This window comes from Pieris rapae, chromosome 24, assembly GCF_905147795.1.
Source record: "Pieris rapae chromosome 24, ilPieRapa1.1, whole genome shotgun sequence".
NCBI lineage: Eukaryota > Metazoa > Arthropoda > Insecta > Lepidoptera > Pieridae > Pieris > Pieris rapae.
In genome coordinates, this window is record NC_059532.1 from 1,778,172 (window position 1) to 1,799,096 (window position 20,925).

The window sequence follows — 20,925 nt, forward strand, 5'->3', positions numbered from 1 at the left end:
TTTAATTGGGCACAACTCGAAATTACTTTCTATACTATTAGTAACGTTTGAATTAAGAACGGAATATCTTGGATAACAATATTTTGAAAATAGAATGTCCAATTTGAATCATTTCTTAATGGCGAACATTTTACTGCAGAGATAACAAGGCTTGGCCGAATATTAAACGGACGAACATTTTGAAATTGGAATACAAAATTCGTTCTAAAATCAAATTAAACTAACATTCGTATCACAATAACATAATATGCCACATTTCTAAACGTAGTCTGGCTGTTACTATGGATACCATTGGATAAAACCTCGTAACCATGGTAACGCGGTAACCTTTTCCCCCGTTTTCTAATCAGGCCATTCGAGCCTGCCATGGTTTGCAAAGGGAATTATTATATTATGTTAGCAGACTGTGAGAAGAATACTTGACTGATTTTGATGAAAATTGGGACTTGTTTGATATGTCTATTTTCCGTAAAATTTGTTGAGAAAACATTTCCAAATTTTAGCCAATTTTGTAATATACATACCAAATAATACTCTTTATTAAGTCGGTTATATGGAATGCTTATCCGTGGAATTTTCTATCAGATAATTTTCTATACAAAACAGTTTAACTAAACTATCTCTTTTCATGACATTGTAAACACAATTTAATAGAAAGAGACAAAAGAGTGGCTATTTTTTAATAAATATTAACAAATATATTTTGAAATCGTTCATAGCGTCAGATCGATCTTAGTTTCGCAAAATGGCGCCTCTGTCGGCCCTTTTTGAATTCAAATATTTGGGATTTAACATGAATATTACAATTCAGTTAAACTGTGACTGATTAAGATGTATAACTAATTTTATAAACAGTTTATTAACTATTAAATTTAACTAAGTTTTTGATTGTATATGAACATGCCATTTTCAAAAATGAGAAGGGTATATTCATGTTACATTTATGATATAATATTTATTTACAGAAATTCATACACTATCTGCAAATCAAATCAAATCAAAATTCATTTATTCAATTTAGATGCGTCTTAGGGCATGCTTATGAATGTCAAATTTACAAAATTTCGCGAAAGAGCAAAACTACGCCATCCGTTCGCAAAACTACCGGGAGGCCTTGTTCTGAGAAGAACGGGCAAGAAACTCGGCAAGTTTTACCCTCCCTCTACATTACATTTATATCAAGGAAAATGTCATAAACCACAACGTCATTACAGTTACAAAAAATAAAATAAAAATCTGTTCTGTGATTTACCACATTCACTATTACATATTCACAACACTTCCAAAATAACAAAACAGAAGGCAACATTATATTATATGGGTCAATCAACTTTTAAGTGTACATCAATGATAAATTTTATTTTTATAATTTTATTTGAATTTTTTTTATATTTTAACATTTTTCTTTAGATAATTATTTATATTTTAAGAATTTACATAGAGCAGAACGATTTATTTAAATAAAATAGTAAATTTGACTCCGAAATAGTCCCTTGGACAACTAACTAAATAGACTTCTGAACCATTTGAAATTCAGTATAATTGTGAATCGTCACTTTATTCTCACTTAATATAGGATGGATTTCAATTTGTCTTCCATAAATAACAGACGTGACTTTATTATTGAAAGGAAAAGTATTGCTCTATGCTGATTCTATCATTAAATGTCCTATGGGCAACCAAAATGTCCCACGGACAACGGTTTTGGTTGTCTAAGTGACTGGTTGTCCGAGTGACATTTATCGGTCTTTGCGCTTTCTGATAATAAATAATGATATTTTGAATTACGTCGTTACGCACAGTGAAAAATATAAATAAAATATAATATATATTTCACTTTTATTTACTATGATATATCAAATAACGTTTTTGTGCTGGTTGTCCGGTAGACACACAAAAAAGCCACGCACTTTTTCAAAACGCGCGCGACCAAATGACACCGCGGCAATGATGAAATCAAAATGACGGTTGGATGAGTGTTGTCAATAAATCGACTGACTTATTGTCAAGGCACTGATCATTCCATCTATGTTTCGGTTTCGGAACTTTTTTACCGTTGTCCGGTGGAAGTCGGAATAATAAAATATAATAGGGACCAAAACGAACATGCAAAAAATTCGGTAAAATTACGAAACAAACAAAAATCTATATGCTAGCATCTTAGTGAACATTGTAATGAATAATTATGTACAAGCGTAATTAATTGCCATATAATATTTTTTTGTTTAAAGTAATGTTTCATTGTAAATAGCTACTGGGGGACAAATAAAAAAACGCTACATCCAGATATTTTGTCACCTGGACAACCAATAAAATTCCAGTTTAATAGTGATTTATTTTAAAAAAATTACTCGTATGTTTGCTTAATAATAAGATAAATGCGACATATGCCAAAAAACCACTTAATTTTCTTTAGAACTGCGATTATTGGTCAGGGACAAAACAAAGTACTTACAGGACAAATAAAAGTTGATTGACCCATATACTCGTGCCCGTTTGCCCCCTGTTCTATAAAAATAAAAAAAATTATACCTACTGAGTGACCTGGCAAACGTCGTTAACCATGTATATTATTTATAGGAAACATTATTTAGTTTTTAATAACTATCTACTATGATAAAAATTAGCCGTTGATTGTAGTGGGGTGCAAAATTGAGAGTTGTATGTATTTTTTAAAAAATTGTCTATTTTTTTTTGTCTCAGACTTACTGAACATTAAAAATTTCATAAGAATCAGTCGAGCCGTTTCGGAGTATGGCAACGAACATTGTGGGACGAGAATTTTATATATCTATTAAATACTACACATACATTCACTCTGCCTACTTGTAAAGATATTGATAGATAGCATTTAGTTGGCCACGTCTTTGTTAACGATCTGTGGAACGGATTGGTTCCAGCCCTTGGTATGGCAAAAAACCTTGGCCTTCCCACATATCCCCTTATAACAAAGGAACAGAGTTCTTGAAGATCACTTGAGTTGACCCCTTTAAGTTTTATAAAATAGTCCATTTTACAGAAAAAAAAAACAACTTATGTATAGAAATTGTTTGTTTAACCGTTAGGATTACGTACCTACTGTCATGTCGGACGTCCGACATATCATCATCTGTTCTTGAATAGTGTTTGTATCTACCCGCTTTTCTGCGTACAAGTCTGAATATAACTATATTATAGCAAGCAGTGTTGGCCTAGTGGCTTTAGCGAGCGACATACCTGAGGTCCTTTAGGTAGGTTCAATTCCTAGCTATGACCAATAGACATTCTTTAACATTTGCTCGGTTACACCCAAAAAGTCGACGGCGTGTGTCAGGCACAGCAGGCTAGCCACATACTTGCCTTAGATTGGCATATCATGGAACAGATACAGATATCGGAGTCCCAGACCTAACAACGATGTACCGCCACTGTTTTGCAGTAAAGTATTAATCAACTGTCTTAAGTGAAAGGGAGTAGCGTTTCATTTTAAACGAATTCTTTTTTCAAAATTATTTCGAAGTCATAAACGAATGAGGTCAATGGAACGCGTTGTGAAACGTCTTCGTTCCATTTTCAAATGAGATGCACAGATAAACACGAATAGACAAAAGAGGCGGATGAAAGTGAATTTTACGCGCCATTAATATTATTCTTGATGCCGCGATATTTTTGTAGCCGTTAGATAATTGTAAATAAATGCTAGCTTATGTAGACTAATTTAAATAAATTAAAGGAAACAATATCCGCGCAATTTAAGTGTATTTTTTATTACCCATGAAGATTTGAAATAACAATTGAAACGTCTATTCTATATTTATTCTCATTATACAATAGTTTTCCGAAGAAAGTCTCTTGTGACGTTATATAAAGTAAAAGGAAAAAAAAACCCGCCATTCGTTGGCGGCCATATTAGATTTTCATAAAACTGCTAATCAAGCCATTTGAGTAGTGATCAAATATGTGATCCGCCATTTTGTCCTGGCGTAACATTTTATTCAATTCATTAAGCTTTGATTATGTTTGCAAAAAACGAATACATATTTGATTTCACAATTCAGGAGTCTTAATTATATTTTAATAAAAAAATAAAACGGTTTTCTTAAAAGAATATAAATGTCATTTGCTGGCGGGGAAATATTAGATTATCATAGAGTTTTCTGCTAAAGAAGACCTATCATTTGATAAAATATATAACCCGCCATTTTGTAGTGAAGAAATTTGAAATCCATTGAAATGATAAGGCAAGGATAAAACTTTATTAAAAACAGTTCTGATCTAACGAAACTATACCGTCAATTATAATTATGTGACCCAAAAACAAGAAATGCGGAAGAAAAATAGTTTAATTTCTTCGCTAAGAAACCGGGTCAGTGGAACAGGGATGAGACGTTACAAAGAGATTCTAGTTTCAAATATAACCAGAGATATTCCATGACAATCATAGACTACCATACCATAATGTAAGGAATTAAGATACCAAAGAGTACATTGTTTTAAATTGTGACTTCTATGTTTGGTTACACCATAAAAATTAAGCCGCAGAAGTGAAAACTTGAATATTAACGTTGTTCATTTTTCATACTTTGGATTGGTTAGGGAATAATTTTGCACTAATTGCTTTAATTATCAGTGTTAAACCTGAAGTAGCCTGCGATTAAAAGGCCGGCGGCACACTCGTGAGCTCTCCCGCATTGAGTGTCCATGTCTTAACATTTCTATCACATTTTTAGTGTTTAAAGATCCCTCTTAGATTTGGCCGCCGGTTGTAATTTTAATGTTTTTTTCTTTAATTTAACATTTACATTATTGGCTGTTTTGAGTCACTGGATTCATATACATGCCCATGTACTTGCCTCGAATCAACGTAGATTTATGAATTAAATGTATTAATTGTTTGTTTATACTACGTATTTGCGTGTTGTTCTCACGAGTATGTAAGTGTGTTCTATTTCACCATGCCTCCTGCTGATAGAGGACAAATCTTTGTTTTTAATTTATTGTATTATTCTTTATTACTCAAGATGTCATATGGAACATGGTGTAATGGTTGCAGCTCCATACAATTATTTTGTAACAAAAAAATTGGCGATTAAAAAGAGTGGCGGAGAGTTTATTGCCAGTTCTTCTCTTCCAGTCTACGCCCTTGATTTGAGAATTGGCAGCAAATGTAAAACTAGAATCATTTAATGTATGTATATTTCTTTTTTTGACGTTCATAAGTGTACAATATGTTACCTATATGAATAAATGATTGATTTGATTAATAATTTTGCTTATTTTAATTTTACTAATTTCGTTATAAAGTGTTATTCTATTAACGATATATGGACTGGACTAATAATGGTCTGACTGAAATGATTTTTATTTTATTTTTATTTATTTAAATATTTCATGTGAGTGTTTGAACACCTATATCTCCGAAACAGATTCGAATCGATTTTTTTAATGTACAGTCCCGTATATAGGTTAGGTTATAGCTGATAAAGGGCCTGGGACTAGACTGTTTTAAATATTGTAAAATTGTTTGATGATTTGCTTTTTTTTAAAAACAGTACCTACCGAGAGTTTTTTACGCCGGCTTTTTCTCTCGGCCTACACCCTCTGTCATCTTTGCCGATGAGTAGGGATGCCTACAAGTTCGAATTGATTGACGTGGAATAAGTGATACCTAGAAGATCTTATGTTCCAAAATAAACGTATTTTATTTTATTTTAGGAACCTAACGTACATAGTCGATCTATGGATAGAGAAATAGGTCAGTAATTTTGATCGATACTGGACGCCTCCCGACAATTTATCATCATATCTACCGCTTCCGCATGACTTCCGGTTATAAAACAACCCGGATTTATACGATTGGCTTACTCACATCTCTTAAAACTATTCTGCCATAACATTTCTTAACTATATACTAGTATTTCCTTTTCTTTTCTTACGCCCAATCCCAATAACCTATCCCTCAATTCACTTTTGACCAACTGAGATAGACATCTTAACCCATATTATGATAAAAGTGTGCCAATAACCAATCGACGAAATGTAATAGTTATGATACAAGCTATCCATGGTAGGTCGGGTCAGTGTATGTGGATAGAACTTTGTGTGAAAATGACAGTTCAACTGTGCCAATATCCTAAGATTTTAACTTACACCAGTTTAAAATAATTGAAAAGTTATTTATATGTTTTAAACATAGACATGCATAATTTAATATTATTTGTACGGTTTTATTTTTATTAATTATTAATTAACTTTATTTGGTTTATATTGATTATCAAATATGAGTGTAAAGAGCGAAGAGATTGCATTCTATCCGACGCTAAAAATGGATTGTCTTCGTAGGGTTTGGTTATTGGGATGCAAGTAGAAGATCGATCGACTGTCACGGTCTGATCTCAGATTGTCAATCTGAAATTGTGGATTCATTATTGGGTTCAGGCGTTACGGTACCAATTCTTAAAAGTCCAAGATGGCTCTGGCATTCAGACTGATCAAGCCAAACTAACTTTTAAACCCGAAGCATATTATACCAGTAGAACCAATGGAACTACAATCCTACTAACTGGTCTCTGGATTTCCAATGTTTCGTCATCATCATCTTCTGTGTCTGACACGTCCACTTGGGTGTAAGGCTTGGTTTTCTCAGAATGTGTTCTAACACCAAGGATCTTCACATAGAAGTCGGGGGGGGAGGATTACTCACTTTTCTTGAAGGACCCCAAGTCAAGTGGTTAGAATCACCAAAAGTCAGTGAGTCACCGTTAAATAATCTATTGCAGATGGACATCTACCTTCAAACAGCAAGTCCGATTGTGGAAGAAGTTCTCAAAGGTTACAATGGCACGATATTTGCTTATGGGCAGACGGGCACGGGCAAGACGTACACAATGGCGGGAAGTAATTCCGCCCCAGAGTTGCGGGGCATCATTCCGAACTCATTTGCACACATCTTCAGCCACATTGCTAAAGCAAAGGATGATGAGAAGTAAGATTTTTTTTATTGATAGTATGCCAACGCTCGGCACACTGATTCATTGGTAAAAACAAACACGAAATACAATTTTTAATGTGACAAACACTTAGAGGCAAACATGACATACATTTAGAGTTAATACAAATATCAATCGAAACAATTATTAAACAAAACAAACATTACAAAAAACTAAACTAAAATCGATTTTAAAGTGTGAGGAGAGCAACTCTGGATATCCTAGCTTGTTTATGAGAATGCTTAATCTAGATATATCGTAGCCAACTAGATTAATAGTCGTTCAATTAATATCCTAGCCTTTTAACTAAACAGCGCCGTTTCACTAACGGCCTGAAACATTGAAAAGCCGATTTGTTACAACATTTAATAATCTGGCTGGCTAATGCTTTAGCTATTTGATAGAATGATCATGTGGCTGTATTAAAAGAAATGAAACATTTGACAAAAATATTTCTTTATTATTATTAATAATATTTCTTTAAAAATAGAGTCACACCTAAATTCACATTATTATTGTCACTACACTCTTCCATTGTACTTGTTGTTTTTCATTAAACTTTGTAATACATATTATACATATTGACAGTTTGAAGAGTTTCGTTTCCAATTTGAGAGTGGCAGAAAGTGAAATTACATTTAAATTAACAGTGAACAGTATAGGCAACTAATGAAACGTCATCGATCCAAGTCATTTGCCTAGCTGTTTGATCAACTGGCTGAACATCTCTCAGGCAGTTAGTTAAACGGCTAGGCTTGTAATTGAACGGCTTGCTAAGCCAGTTGGAAGTGACATATATTTTTATATATAATTCTACTGTACGTGTATGTCACTGCGTTTGGGTGTCACAAATCAGCCAGGCAGATAGCGCTGCAGTCGGCACTTTCATACTTTGTTTAATATCCATACGCTTGAAATATCATCCAGGACATCATGTCAGGTCCATTACTATATATAAAAGCAGTACATTACTATATATATATATATTACTGCTTTTAAATGCATTTGTCGCGCTCCTAAACAAGACTGGTATGACTACATTGATACAAACCACAGCGGATTTCTAATATTGCAATGTATATATTGGTTGAATGTGCTTATTAAGATATAAAAAATAAATAAATGTATTGCGATACAAACATTTTATATCGGCCTCAGATATCTGTTTCGTGATATGTCAGTCAATAGGCAAGTTCGTAAGCCTTATGTGCCTGACACACTGCGTCGACATTTTGTCTGACGCAAGCTGGTTTCCTCGTTATAAGTTCGGAGACTGAATCCACTACAAAGCCGCTATATTTCTATCTTCAGATTCCTAGTATGCGTGACATATTTGGAGATTTACAACGAGGAAGTACGAGATCTACTTGGAAACAATCCGCACCAGAGTTTGGAAGTCAAAGAGCGACCAGATATCGGTGTCTTTGTTAAGGATCTCACGGGTATCTTCTTTTAACTTCTTTTCTTAAATATTTTGGACACCTAATTCGCTGTTATGCCGATGATTTTTTTTCTCTCTGCTTTAAGTACCCAAATTCTTGGTAATTTTATTTTATTGTGTATTTGTCTTATCTTGTTTATGTTTTTAATTGTATTTTTTTTAATTCTTATGTATTTGCAAAACTTATGTTTACATATATTGTCGTAGATATTACATAGAAGATGTTATAAAATTATCAGTAGATTTCGCAATATGTATGATGTTGAAGACTTAATAAACAAATAAAAAATAAAAAACAACTCTCTAGTTTAAAAAGTGCAGATTTTTGCAACGACGTGTTAAATATACGACTATAATGGCGTCCATGCTTCGAGTTGTCTCTCTCTATAAAATATGGCGAGGGGCCCGATGGCTGACCATGCGTCATACTCGTGAACGGGTGCTACTTGTGGTGACTGGTCGTACTTGAATTCGTGTATGCGGTGATATTAGTTTTTATACTACGTATTTGCGTGTTGTTCTGGCGAGTATGTAACTGCTTCTATTTCACCATGCCTCCTGCTGATATAATATATATACAAATCTTTGTTTTTAATTTATTTTATTATTCTTTATTACTCAATATGTCATATGGAACATGGTGTAATGGTTGCAGCTCCTTACAAACGTTGTGTAAAAAAAACTTGGCGATTAAAAAGAGTGGCGGAGAGTTTAATGCTTCTCTTCCGTTCTACGATTGATCCCTTGATTTGAGAACTGGCAGTAAATGTAAAATTAGCAGCATTGAATGTTTATTTATTTTTTTGATTTTCATAAGTATACATGAATAAATGTGTATAAACGAACACATGGAGCGATCATATATTTTTATGTATATATTTCTAAATTCCAGGATACGTAGTCCACAACTCTGATGAGTTGGAAAAGATCATGGCTGTGGGTAATAAAAACCGTCACATTGGGGCAACGGCTATGAACATAGAGAGTTCTCGGTCGCATGCAATTTTCTCTATAACAGTGGAGAGTAGTAAGAAGGGAGCAGATGGAAAGATGCACGTCAAGATGGGGAAGCTGCATCTGGTTGATTTAGCGGTGAGTTATTACAGATCAAGCGACAATAGATAGATAGGTCATTTTGAAGATACCAATCATTTCCATGATTAGCTGGATTGGAACCCGAAATGGTATGGTTGGTGGTTCCAGCTCCTTACAAACATTATGTAAAAAAAAACTTGGCGATTAAAACCAGTTCTTCTCTTCCGTTCTACGCCCTTGATTTGAGAACTGGCAGTAAATGTAAAATTAGAATCATTTTATATTTATTTTCTTTTTGTTTGACGTTCATAAGTGTACATTATGTTACCTATATGAATACATTATTTTTGTCTTTGTCTTTGATCAATTCCCGCAATTAGATAAATAATAAGTCAAAAATAATTACATTAACATTAACATTTACAGCTGTATTTAATATAATATAAATTGTCATGTTTGTTGTTTAATAATTATATAAATTACTAGCTGAACTGGCAAACGTCGTTTTGCCATGTATATCATTTATGGTTATTGTGCCTCACTCGACATAGATAGGTATAGTGCGTCGCGGACTTTTTGTAGATATTTATAAGATCTACAATTATTTAGAACATTTTATGGTTCTATCTTTAATAGTTTAGGAAGGGTACGCAAAATAAGTAACTCTTTTGGTTGATTTTTTACACCTTGTGTCCGAAAAACCCTAATATCTTACGGAACCCTATTTTTGTTCAAAATTAAATATAGCCTTTATTACTCGTGGATAATGTATCTTTCGAATGGTGAAAGAATTTTTTTAATCGGTCCAGTTGTTTATGAGCCTATTCATTACAATCAAACAAACAAAGTTTTCCTCTTTATAATATTAGTGTAGATTAGTTTTATTATTATTAATATTCAACTTTTCATTTCTGCTGGTACTCGCCGACTACCGTCGTTTTTTGGTTTAGTTTATTTCATGACTCAGCAGTGTTGGCCTAGTGGCTTCAGCGGCCGACTCACATACCTGAGGTCGTAGGTTCGATCCCCGGCTGTGTACCAATAGAATTTCTTTCTATCCTACGTATTTAACATTTGCTCGAAAGAAAACATCGTGAACCGACATATCTTAGACCCAAAAAGTTGACGACGTGTGTCAGGCACCGGAGGCTGACCTACTTGCCTATTAGATTTAAAAATGACCACGAAACAGATTCAGAAATCTGAGGCTAAAATCTATAGAGGTTGTAGCGCCACTGATTTTATTTTTACCTACTATGACGAGTGTCGAGGTGCCTTAAAGATTACTTTTATGCAGTCAGTACATCACTATTACGTCATTACGAGGGTACCTAGTTTTAATTTTAAAACTATTTGATTTATTTAGAAAAATACATAGATTATCCTTACAGACTTTCCTAAGATAATATCATAATATCATCAAACAGACCTAAAGAGGTTGTAGTGCCACTGATTTTTTTTATTTATTTTTTTCATGACTGAAACTCTTTTTTAGGGCTCAGAGCGCCAAAGCAAAACCCAAGCAACCGGCACTCGGCTGAAAGAAGCAACGAAGATCAACCAATCCCTCTCGGTTCTTGGGAACGTGATATCAGCGTTGGTCGACGGCAAGTCAACGCATATCCCATACCGGAACAGCAAACTGACTCGTCTCCTGCAGGATTCCCTGGGAGGAAACTCAAAGACTGTTATGGTAAGAGATTCATGTGTCATAAGAGCAGTTATGCCTAAGTGGCTCGTTCATGCCATACATCCGGCGTTTATCTGGGGGAGCGTATGAGCGAACGTATTTGTGGGGGGGGGGGGGTTTAAAACATGCGGAGTGGGGATTGAGTTATAGTGATTGTTAATAATTATTTTCGATTTTCCGATACTTCACATAAACGACGGTCTTTATTATAATCTTTAATTAACTTTATAAATATTATGAGGTTCCTTAAAAAGCCGGCAACGCACTCGCGACCCCTCTGGCATACAGTGGCCATGGGCGGTAGGTATTTCTGAACCAATACGACTTTAGAGTACTTTAACTGTGTTCCAACTCTTTAAAGGCCGGCAACGCATCCAAGAATGGGGCTCTATGGGCTGTGCCGACTGCCTCTTTGTGCGTCCCGCAGGCTCGTTTGCCCCCCTTTTATATAAAAAAAAACATATGTGCAATTCACACATGGTAGAAGTGAAACCTTCAAAAACATTTTTTTTATTATTAATCATATATAAATTAATCATTTTCCATTATCTAAATGTGTGTGTTCTTTTAAAACAGTATATTTTAATGATAAATTTTAATTTATAAGTTTAATATAAATTTTTAATTTGGGAAAAACTAAAACATCGAAAGTTTGAAATTCGATCAAATGAAAAAGCGGCAGTAAAGAGAGGCTGTATAATGCCTGCTATCTCATTTTCTCCCACGTTAAATCATATGATGAATTGATGTTTCTGTCTCTCTTTACCGCTGCATCCGGTTTGAAATCACGACGATTCGAAAGAAGTTTATCTATCTCATTTTCTCCCACGTTAAATCATATGAATTAATGTTTCTGTCTCTTTTTACTGTCGCTTTTTCGTTGCATCCGGTTTGAAATCACAACGATTCTAAAGAAGTTTCACTTCAAAAATATATACCAGCTGTTTATTCGGTGATAAATAGCCTAAATACCGACTGCAACGGCATCTGTCGGGCTTGTGAACCTAAAACATCCAGGATCCAATATAAAGACAGAGTACCTGGATGGTATTTTTATTTTTTTATAAATTGTGTTTCTTGGAAATTATATTTAAGTACGAATTACATACTAATAAAATGATGAAATATGAACAATATAGATTATATATGCTGAATTGCTTTAGTGTTGTTGTGTCGTTAAAGCAATTTAAAAAAATAGTATTATTATTCGCCGATAGATATCAGGAAGATACATTTTTCAGTTTAAATTGGGACTACTCAAACACCACCTTTTTGTTATTTTCTATAATTTATTCCTAGCTGGATCGATTTATCGCCCCCGAAACCCCCCGTATACTAAATTTCATGAAAATCGTTGGAGCCAATCCCGAGATTCCACTTATATATATATACAAGAATTGCTCGTTTAATATAAAGACAGATTATATTTAAAGATACAAAGCCAAAAGCTATATATATATTTCCAGATTGCGACTATAGGCCCATCAGACACGAACTACGTGGAGACGATCAGCACGCTTCGGTACGCAAACAGAGCGAAGAACATTGAAAATAAGACGCACGTCAATAGCGAGCCTGGCGACGCTTTGCTCACAAGGTGAGAGCTTTTGCTAATAGAATTCTTATGCCCATGTGCTGTTACAATCTGTTTAAAAACCTCCCTCTGGCATTGAGAGTGTCCATGGGCGGCGGTATCACTTAACATCAGGTGAGCCTCCTGCCCGTTTGCCTCCTGTTCTATAAAAAAAAACAATTTAAAAACAAACTTTTACTTTACAACGCGCTTTGCGAGTCTAGCATTAATTACGGTCTAACGTTCAAACCCAATAATTAACCCATAATCTCAGATTGAATACAAACTGACTGTGTCAGATTGATTTTCTGTCTGCATCCCAATAACCGAACCCTACGAATACCCTAGAATGCAATCTCTCTTTACACTCATATTTCATAATCAATATAAATTAAATAAAGTAAATAAAACCGTACAAATAATATTAAAATCTACATGTCTATGTTTAAAATATAGCAAATAGCTTTTTAATTATTTTAAGAACTGGTGTAAGTTAAAATCTTAAGATAGGATATTGGCACAGTGGAACATTATTTATTGTATCGACAGATGGCTTTTACAATCGGTCAATTGGTTTGACACATCTTATCAATGTTTGGCAAATGTCTATCTCAGATGGTCCGAAATGGATTGAGATAGGTTATTAGGCTTGGGAATAGCAATGGTAGAACTTATCCGTATCTCAACCAATATAACCTCCAAATGCGAATCCTCACTTTGCTTCGAGTGTTCGACTCATATTTTTTTTTTTTTTTTGAAAGAAAGAAATAACTTTATTACACACAAAATACTATTAATGTTTCTATAAAGTAGAGTGCACTGGCCCCCACACTAGGATTCCCTGTGTTGTGGGCAGCCAGTCTCTTCCTTTTACATCTAAACGTTACTTAATTAATTAATTTTACTTAACAAATTTATACCTATACTATTTTTGTAAAATGAAGAATTTTTAAACACTGCAAAATAATGCCGATAACAGAAAATGTAAATAAATGAAGACGAGTGGAGCACGACGTACAACTTGACTTGACTTGATTTTTCAGGTTCCAACAAGAAATCGATCAGCTGAAGAAACAACTGGAAGAATCTGTGATTGGTGAGCGATTTAAAAATTATATTCAAATTAAATAGATTCACCGCATCACATCCATCCAAGTCATCCATCCATCCATCCATCCATCCATCCATCCATCCATCCATCCATCCAAGTGGATCGATGACGTTTCATTACTTGTCTAGGCTGTTGATTTAAATTTAATTCCACTTTCTATCTTGTTTTTAATCTCTCTATAGTCTATATATACTTCTTGTATACATAGAAAGATTAAAAACAAAAATACGGAAGAAATAAGCTATTTTGTGGCTAATGTATCAATTCTAATACGGAGCTGTGATCTCTTTGTTGCATTCTCATATATCCAGATACCAATAGCAAAGGTGTTTTCTAGATGTGGAAGGCGATGGTGAAGAAGAACTTTCGGAAGATACGGAAGACACGCTCACAGATCCCGAGCTAGACGTCCTGGATCCAGAAGAGAAGAAGATTAAGAGAAAGATCAGGAAAGAGGAGAAGGTACGTTTTTTGTTGTGAAGGAAAGAAGTTGACAGCGTGTGAAGCCAAGATCTTAAGTTTGACTGATTTATTTTAGGAACAAGCCAAGAGAGAGATGGCACATCAAGCCAGAAAAGTGCTGGAGGAGAAGAAGGCAGAGTTGCAGAGGACCAAGTATGTATAATAGATTTTTTTTGATGTGAAACATCTATAGCCGCACGTAAAATCGATTTCTGGCGTGGCGACGCATGCCGTGGCGACGCGTCGCCACGCTATATGATATACAGTCACATCAAAATATCTTTATTCATATAGGTAAACATGTACACTTATGAACGCCAAGAAAAACAAATTAAATTAACAGTAAATTTACATTTACAACCAGTTCGCAAGTCAAGGGCGTAGAGCGGGTAAGAAGAACTGGCAAGAAACTTTCCGCCACTCTTTTAGTGATGAATTCCCGTTTAACGAGAGTTTGTTATTTATTAATTGATAATTTTCTTCGCTTGGCAGTCAGTTGTTAAACCGATTACAATTTCCATATAAGGAGTGGTATATCTACTGAAGCCTGGTTGGTCGAACGCTTAGATTAGTTCTCTTTCCAGTATTATATTGATGCAAGTCACCATTTGTTTGTTTTGACATCAGATAGTGTCATAATATTTAATTCCTTAAACTTATTCTAGACGGACTCCATTGGGGAAATATGTGGGGGGGGATATTTTGGGGATGGAAAACAATTTAGTTTTGTTTCTAAGTTACTTAATAATACACTGAAAATGGACGTTTAACCATAGATTAAAATAAAAATTGTAAAATCAGGAGACAGCAAGAAGAGTTGAAGGATAAGTTGCAACGTCTGGAATCGAAGGTATTGGTTGGAGGTGAAAATCTTCTCGATAAAGCGGATACGCAACGGAAACTTCTGGAGCAGGCCTCCAAAGAGCTGGAACAGAGGAAGCTGATCGAGCTACGTCTGCAAGAAGACCTGCAGAAGAAAGAGGTGTTATAATCTTTTTATTTTCGCATTATAGGTTATATTTGGCAAGTTTGACGGTAATTCAAACTAGGAGAGAATAATCATTTTACCTAATTCAATTCAAAGTCATTACTAAGTATTAAGTGTACACTTATGAACTTCAAAAAAAGTTCTTCTAATTTCTCAAATCAAGGGCGTAGAACGAAAGAGAAGAACTGGCAATGAAGTCTCCGCCACTCTTTTTAATAATACAATAATTTAACTGTAACGCGGTAGACCCGGACTTGTATAAAAGTCTTCTAAACTGTTTTTAATATATACTAGAAATATATAATATTTTTTCAAGTTTAATTTCACACTATAGAACTTGAGAAATGAGAAAATCTCCGCGTTATAATAGTAGCGTAGTATCGTATTTTCTTAAACTCGTATACTATAATAATAAAGCTATTTAGTTTAAATTTACACTATAGAAATATAACTTGAAGATCTCTGCGTTATAGGGGCGATATACCGCGTTTTATGGGCGCTCAAATCGCGTTGTATGAAAACGCGTTATAAGAGGCATCCCGTTGACACGTACGCGTACATGTTGTACGTTGTAACGAACACTAAAACTAGCGATCAAATTCTTTCAATAACGTATTTAATTCAAAAATATTTTTAAAATTTCTACGTTCAGTATACACGGAGTAATCAAATAATTTTCCAGGCGGAAAGATTGGACCTGGAAGAACGCTATTCGAGTCTCCAAGAAGAAAATGCCGCGAAGACCAGAAAACTGAAACGTGCTGTGCAGTTACTCAATTCAGCAAAGGTAAAATTCTTCTGTCAAAAAATTATTAGCTACATACCATCGACATCGGCCCGTTGACCCATTGAGGGCTCGGTTGCGTTGTCAACCTTTTACGAATGAAGAAAAAAATTTGTATTTAGAAAAAGAAAGGAAGAAAGAAAAAAGTCATTCATTAAGATATTAAGTATACTTATGAACGTCAAAAAAAATATGCATTAAATGCTTCTAATTTAAATTTACTGACAGTTCTCAAATCAAGGGCGTAGAACGGAAGAGAAATCGCAATAAACTCTCCAAAAAAAAAAACAAAAAAAAAATTTTTTTCTACTAATTCGTAATAGGCCGGCAAGTGGGCCTTCTGGCAGTGCGAGTGCCCATGGGCGTTATCACTTAACAGGTTAGCCTCTTGCCCGTTTGCCTCTGTAACACAAAAAAATTTTCGCTACGTTTTTCGGTTAATATTAAATCCTTAATTTAGGCTGAACTGGCTGATCAACAACGTGAACAGCAGAGGGAGATGGAAGGAATCCTGGACGGGATCAGAGCTCTGAAGAGAGAGTTGCAGCTCGCTGACTTAGTCCTCGACACTTACATACCAAAGGAGTATCAGGTATCTATACTCATCAAAGATTTTTCCCAAAGTTTTTATTTATTTATTTACACTTTATTATACAAAATGATACATATAAAAAAAGCTGATTTTTGCATTGGTTATTAGGCACCGGGCGGTTTATTAGACAAGCGATCTCTATCAGGCAACCCTAATAGAACTTATAGAAATACATAATATATAGAAAATTAAAGACAGCTCGTCTGTACTTTCCGACTATTGGCATATTATGTTCGCAGTGTGTATATTGTGTATATTTATTTATTTATTCACACTTCGTTGCTAGAAAGAAACACAAATAACACAATATATATAAATTACAAGGGATGCAACGGGCGGCCTTATCGCTAACAATCTCTTCCAGGCAACCCTAGTTAGAAAAGAAAACAATAAATAAAAAAAATGATAAGTGCAAGAAGCATAACCAGAAGTTATATTAAAAACAAAATATATTTATATTAATCTATAGAACCTTAATCTAGAGAAAATTGAAAAAAAAAGTAAAAAGTGCACATGAATCATGATAATCCAATTCAATTTTTATTCGGTGTGATTTTGTGTTATTGTTTTAAGATTAACGGTTGTGTTATTAAAATATCTAAAGTCGTGTTGTTCTGTTTGTATAAGTCGGTTTTAAGATAATTTTAGTGTGATTTTGAAATTATCGTGTTCTCTTAGTTTGTTCATAAAATAACTTCTTAGGTTATTTCGAATTGTTTTTTTTATATTTAATTATCACTTCTGGTTGCTAAAAATATATTTAATAAAAAAATAAAATAACTTAATTATTTTTCAGACATTAATAGACCAATACGTACATTGGAACGAGCAACTTGGCGAATGGCAGGTCAAATGCGTCGCGTACACGGGCAACAATATGGCGCCGCATCTCACGCACGTTGAGAAACGTCACGCACACGTAAGTAATCAAGTGACATTAATAAAATGGTCCTTCAAGAAAAAGGCCGGCAACGCACTCGCGAGCCCTCTGGCATTGAGAGTGTCCATGGCATATCACTTATCAGGTGAGCCTCCTGCCCGTTTGCCCCCGGTTCTATACAAAAAAATACATATGACAGTAGGGATTTAATTTTAAAATAGATAATATGTGCGTAAAGAAATGTATTGCAGTGCGAAATACTTAAAAAAAAAGTGTTCATTTTAAGTACATTTTTATAATATAATAAGATTATTATTAATATTAATAAGATTTGGAAACCCTTTTAAGTTAAAAACGAGTGTGCTTATGACCACATGACTGAAGTGAAACTTCTTTCGCTCCATCTGTATGTATCTATATGTGTGTGTACAATATATATATGAATGTACATATACATATATTAATTTTCTACAAACATGTTTTCATTCGTAAATTAATTGCATAGATCTTTTATTTTATTAATTATTTTTATCATTGGATACATCAGTAATTACTGTCGTTGATTGTAAAACCGACACAATAGGTTTATGGTATGAGAAATTAGATACATAATATATTTTCGAATTAAAATTAGACAGATATCTAGAAAAAACTATATCGATTATTGTTCCATGTTTGTAGTTGGCTCATTAATGAGAGCTGTCTCTTGCTTATATCCCCCACTCAACTTCCGTTCGCCTTGCCCGATCACACTTTTTCGTAACGCTTATGTCACGCGTTCGCCAGCTTACTTCCCAAGTCAAGCGTGCTTAAAGAAGTTTCACTTCAAAAATAACTGTTGACATATCCCAGCTCTTCCATAAACAAACTTAATTCCTTAAAATAATTACATTATTTAACCTGAGTGCATGAGTAAGTGTGTGGGTGCAAATGTGTGAGTGTATGAGTGAGTCAGTGAGTGAATGAATGCTGTTGACATATGACAGTTCAGGAGGTTAGTCCTAATGTGGGTTCATGAAGTAACGGCGTAGTCTAATATATAAAATTCTTGTGTCACGGGGTTAGTAACCAAACTCCTTCGAAATGGCTCGACCGATTCTCATGAAATTTTTTGTGCGTATTGGGTAGGTCTGAGAATCGAACAACATCTATTTTTCATCCCCCTAAATGTTAAGTCCACCCCTAAATTTTTTTATTTATTTTTTAGACAAAATTTTTTGTTTTTATTTTTTTACGATACACCATACAAAAATACATGCAACCCTAGATTTTCACCCCTCTACATCTCATCCCTTATGTTTTTTTTGTTAATTATAAACTTTAATTTTTTGGCACAAAAACATAGCAAAACAACGTTTGCCGGGTGAGCTTGTATTACTATAAAGTTTGTTACTTAGGAAATAAGGTAAAAATAAACTTTGTTTGTAGATCGAACCCCCAGATCTATCGGACCGGTATCTCTCCTACACCGCAGTAGCTCGTTCGAGTACTCGTCTGGCGAGACCGTTATCAGCAGTACCAAGACCACATACAGCACTGAAACGGCATTAAAATTGTATCCATACATTTATCAGTTACTAACATAGTGTATGGTTAACTTAGAATTTACAAATCTAACAACGCATCTAGTTCTGGATTGAATGTATGTAGTTTTATCGATAATTCGAAAGATTCTGATGATTTTGAACTTGAACTTCGAAGAGATCATCAAAAATCAAACATTGTCAGCGGCTGAGGTTTCAAATTAATAGTTTAAATTTTTTTATTTATTTATAAAAACACTTCATTGACAGGTGACCCTAAATAGAACAATAATAATATACTTAACAGACGAAACACAAAAAAAAATGAAATTACATAATAAAAAATACTAAGGCACTAACTACTACTATAAAAAATACTAACACTACTGTCAAGGTTAAAAGGTACCTCCTAAAATACATGTGCCTCAAAAATTGATTTTGTATTTGTTGTTAATATAATAATTATTTAATTAATACAATTAACAATTTTGCAGTCTATTGAACAGCCCACAACACCACTATTCCTATAAAGTTCAATTACGCCGTTGACATAGTGATTGAAGAGTCGAGGGAGTAGTATTCTACCCTGTGATACACCCCATACTATTTCTCGGATTTAACGTTTCATTTACAATTCACTTGGCATTTAATAAATGCCAAGTGAATTGTAAATGAGTAAATAGATGCAGTTAATAAGCCGAATATATATTTTTACTGCACTCCATGTCATAATCACAGTTTAAACTTTTTTTATCACATCATACATTATCAGACGCGTTAGATAGTTTTGCTCAATTTTTGTTTGGCTTGTATTATTTTAGATCTCATTATAAATGCTAGTCACATTCCTGTTTTTTTTATTTTTTGCTTATAATAAGTATTTTTGTATTGTCTATTATAATTCTTGGATTAATTTAGTGATTAATTCCTTGATAACTTTGATATGAGGACGTATGATCCCGGCTTTCTTACGTAAAACTCGCTCGTACAGATATGTATTAAAGAAAAACTAAGAGAGAAACTTTACAAAATAACACCAAGAGCTGAATTTGCTTCTGCGATGGAAAGTCGAAGGTGGCAGAGATCCGTGCTTCAATGGTTGGCTTTTCATGTAAGTCATTAACACTTGCTCGTGCGCTGAAGGGAGACATTGAGAGGAAATCTCCATGTCTGGCACTGAACGAAGTTGAGGCTAGAAGGGAGAGCGTATTTAATCTATTTTCTTTATCATTCTTAAAATTAATGATTAATATGAATTACAATCCATGTATTAATAAATGTATTCACATTGTGTGTAGTAATAAATTTTTTTGAGTGAAATTTGTTTTTTATTAATAAAATATACCTATTCCTGTATCAGTTGAGTGTTTTCAAATTCTGTTTTTATCGCCAACCTATGTGGAACCAGCTTCCCACTGTGTTTCCAAACCAGTTCGTCTCAGGGTCAAACTCAAAATATCTTTATTCATCTAGGTAAACAAGTACACTTATGAAGGTCAAAAAATTAAATTAATTGTAAATATATATACAATATACTTGTAACTAAACCAATGTTTAATTACATAATTCGTGGCTATAACTAAAATACCAAATAGCTCTAAGATCGAAATCACAGGATTTTTTTTGTCAAACCGAATATACTAGTGTAATACTGAAAATGTTTAGAAAATGAAAAATGGGTTAATGTTGAAAGTTACTTATCATAGCTTCGTTGTTGAGTAACCCCACAACGAAAGTCAAAACTTCAACACCAAACAAATCTTTTACCGAAAATTGTCTCGTAACAAGAGTTTTAGATTTGCCGCCAATTTACAAAAACAAATGACAAATGAATGCAATATGTATTATACTAGATTAGGTAATAGGTTACCAAAGAGT

At 33.9% G+C, this 20,925-nt stretch overlaps 1 protein-coding gene across 1 annotated transcript in view; it reads left to right on the plus strand.

The window, feature by feature from the left end:
* LOC111001822 (kinesin-like protein KIF3A) overlaps window positions 1-20,025 on the plus strand; it is a 29,326-nt gene extending 9,301 nt beyond the window's left edge. Inside the window, exons 3-15 of the mRNA XM_045633684.1 lie at window positions 6,759-6,964; window positions 8,280-8,410; window positions 9,302-9,501; window positions 10,940-11,137; window positions 12,601-12,731; window positions 13,751-13,803; window positions 14,156-14,280; window positions 14,357-14,433; window positions 15,082-15,262; window positions 15,951-16,055; window positions 16,513-16,644; window positions 17,441-17,563; window positions 18,953-20,025. Coding sequence (XP_045489640.1) covers window positions 6,759-6,964; window positions 8,280-8,410; window positions 9,302-9,501; window positions 10,940-11,137; window positions 12,601-12,731; window positions 13,751-13,803; window positions 14,156-14,280; window positions 14,357-14,433; window positions 15,082-15,262; window positions 15,951-16,055; window positions 16,513-16,644; window positions 17,441-17,563; window positions 18,953-19,075 — 1,785 coding nt within the window. The 3' untranslated portion in view covers window positions 19,076-20,025. The remainder of the gene's footprint in view (window positions 1-6,758; window positions 6,965-8,279; window positions 8,411-9,301; window positions 9,502-10,939; window positions 11,138-12,600; window positions 12,732-13,750; window positions 13,804-14,155; window positions 14,281-14,356; window positions 14,434-15,081; window positions 15,263-15,950; window positions 16,056-16,512; window positions 16,645-17,440; window positions 17,564-18,952) is intronic.
* The last annotated feature ends 900 nt before the right edge of the window (window positions 20,026-20,925 follow it).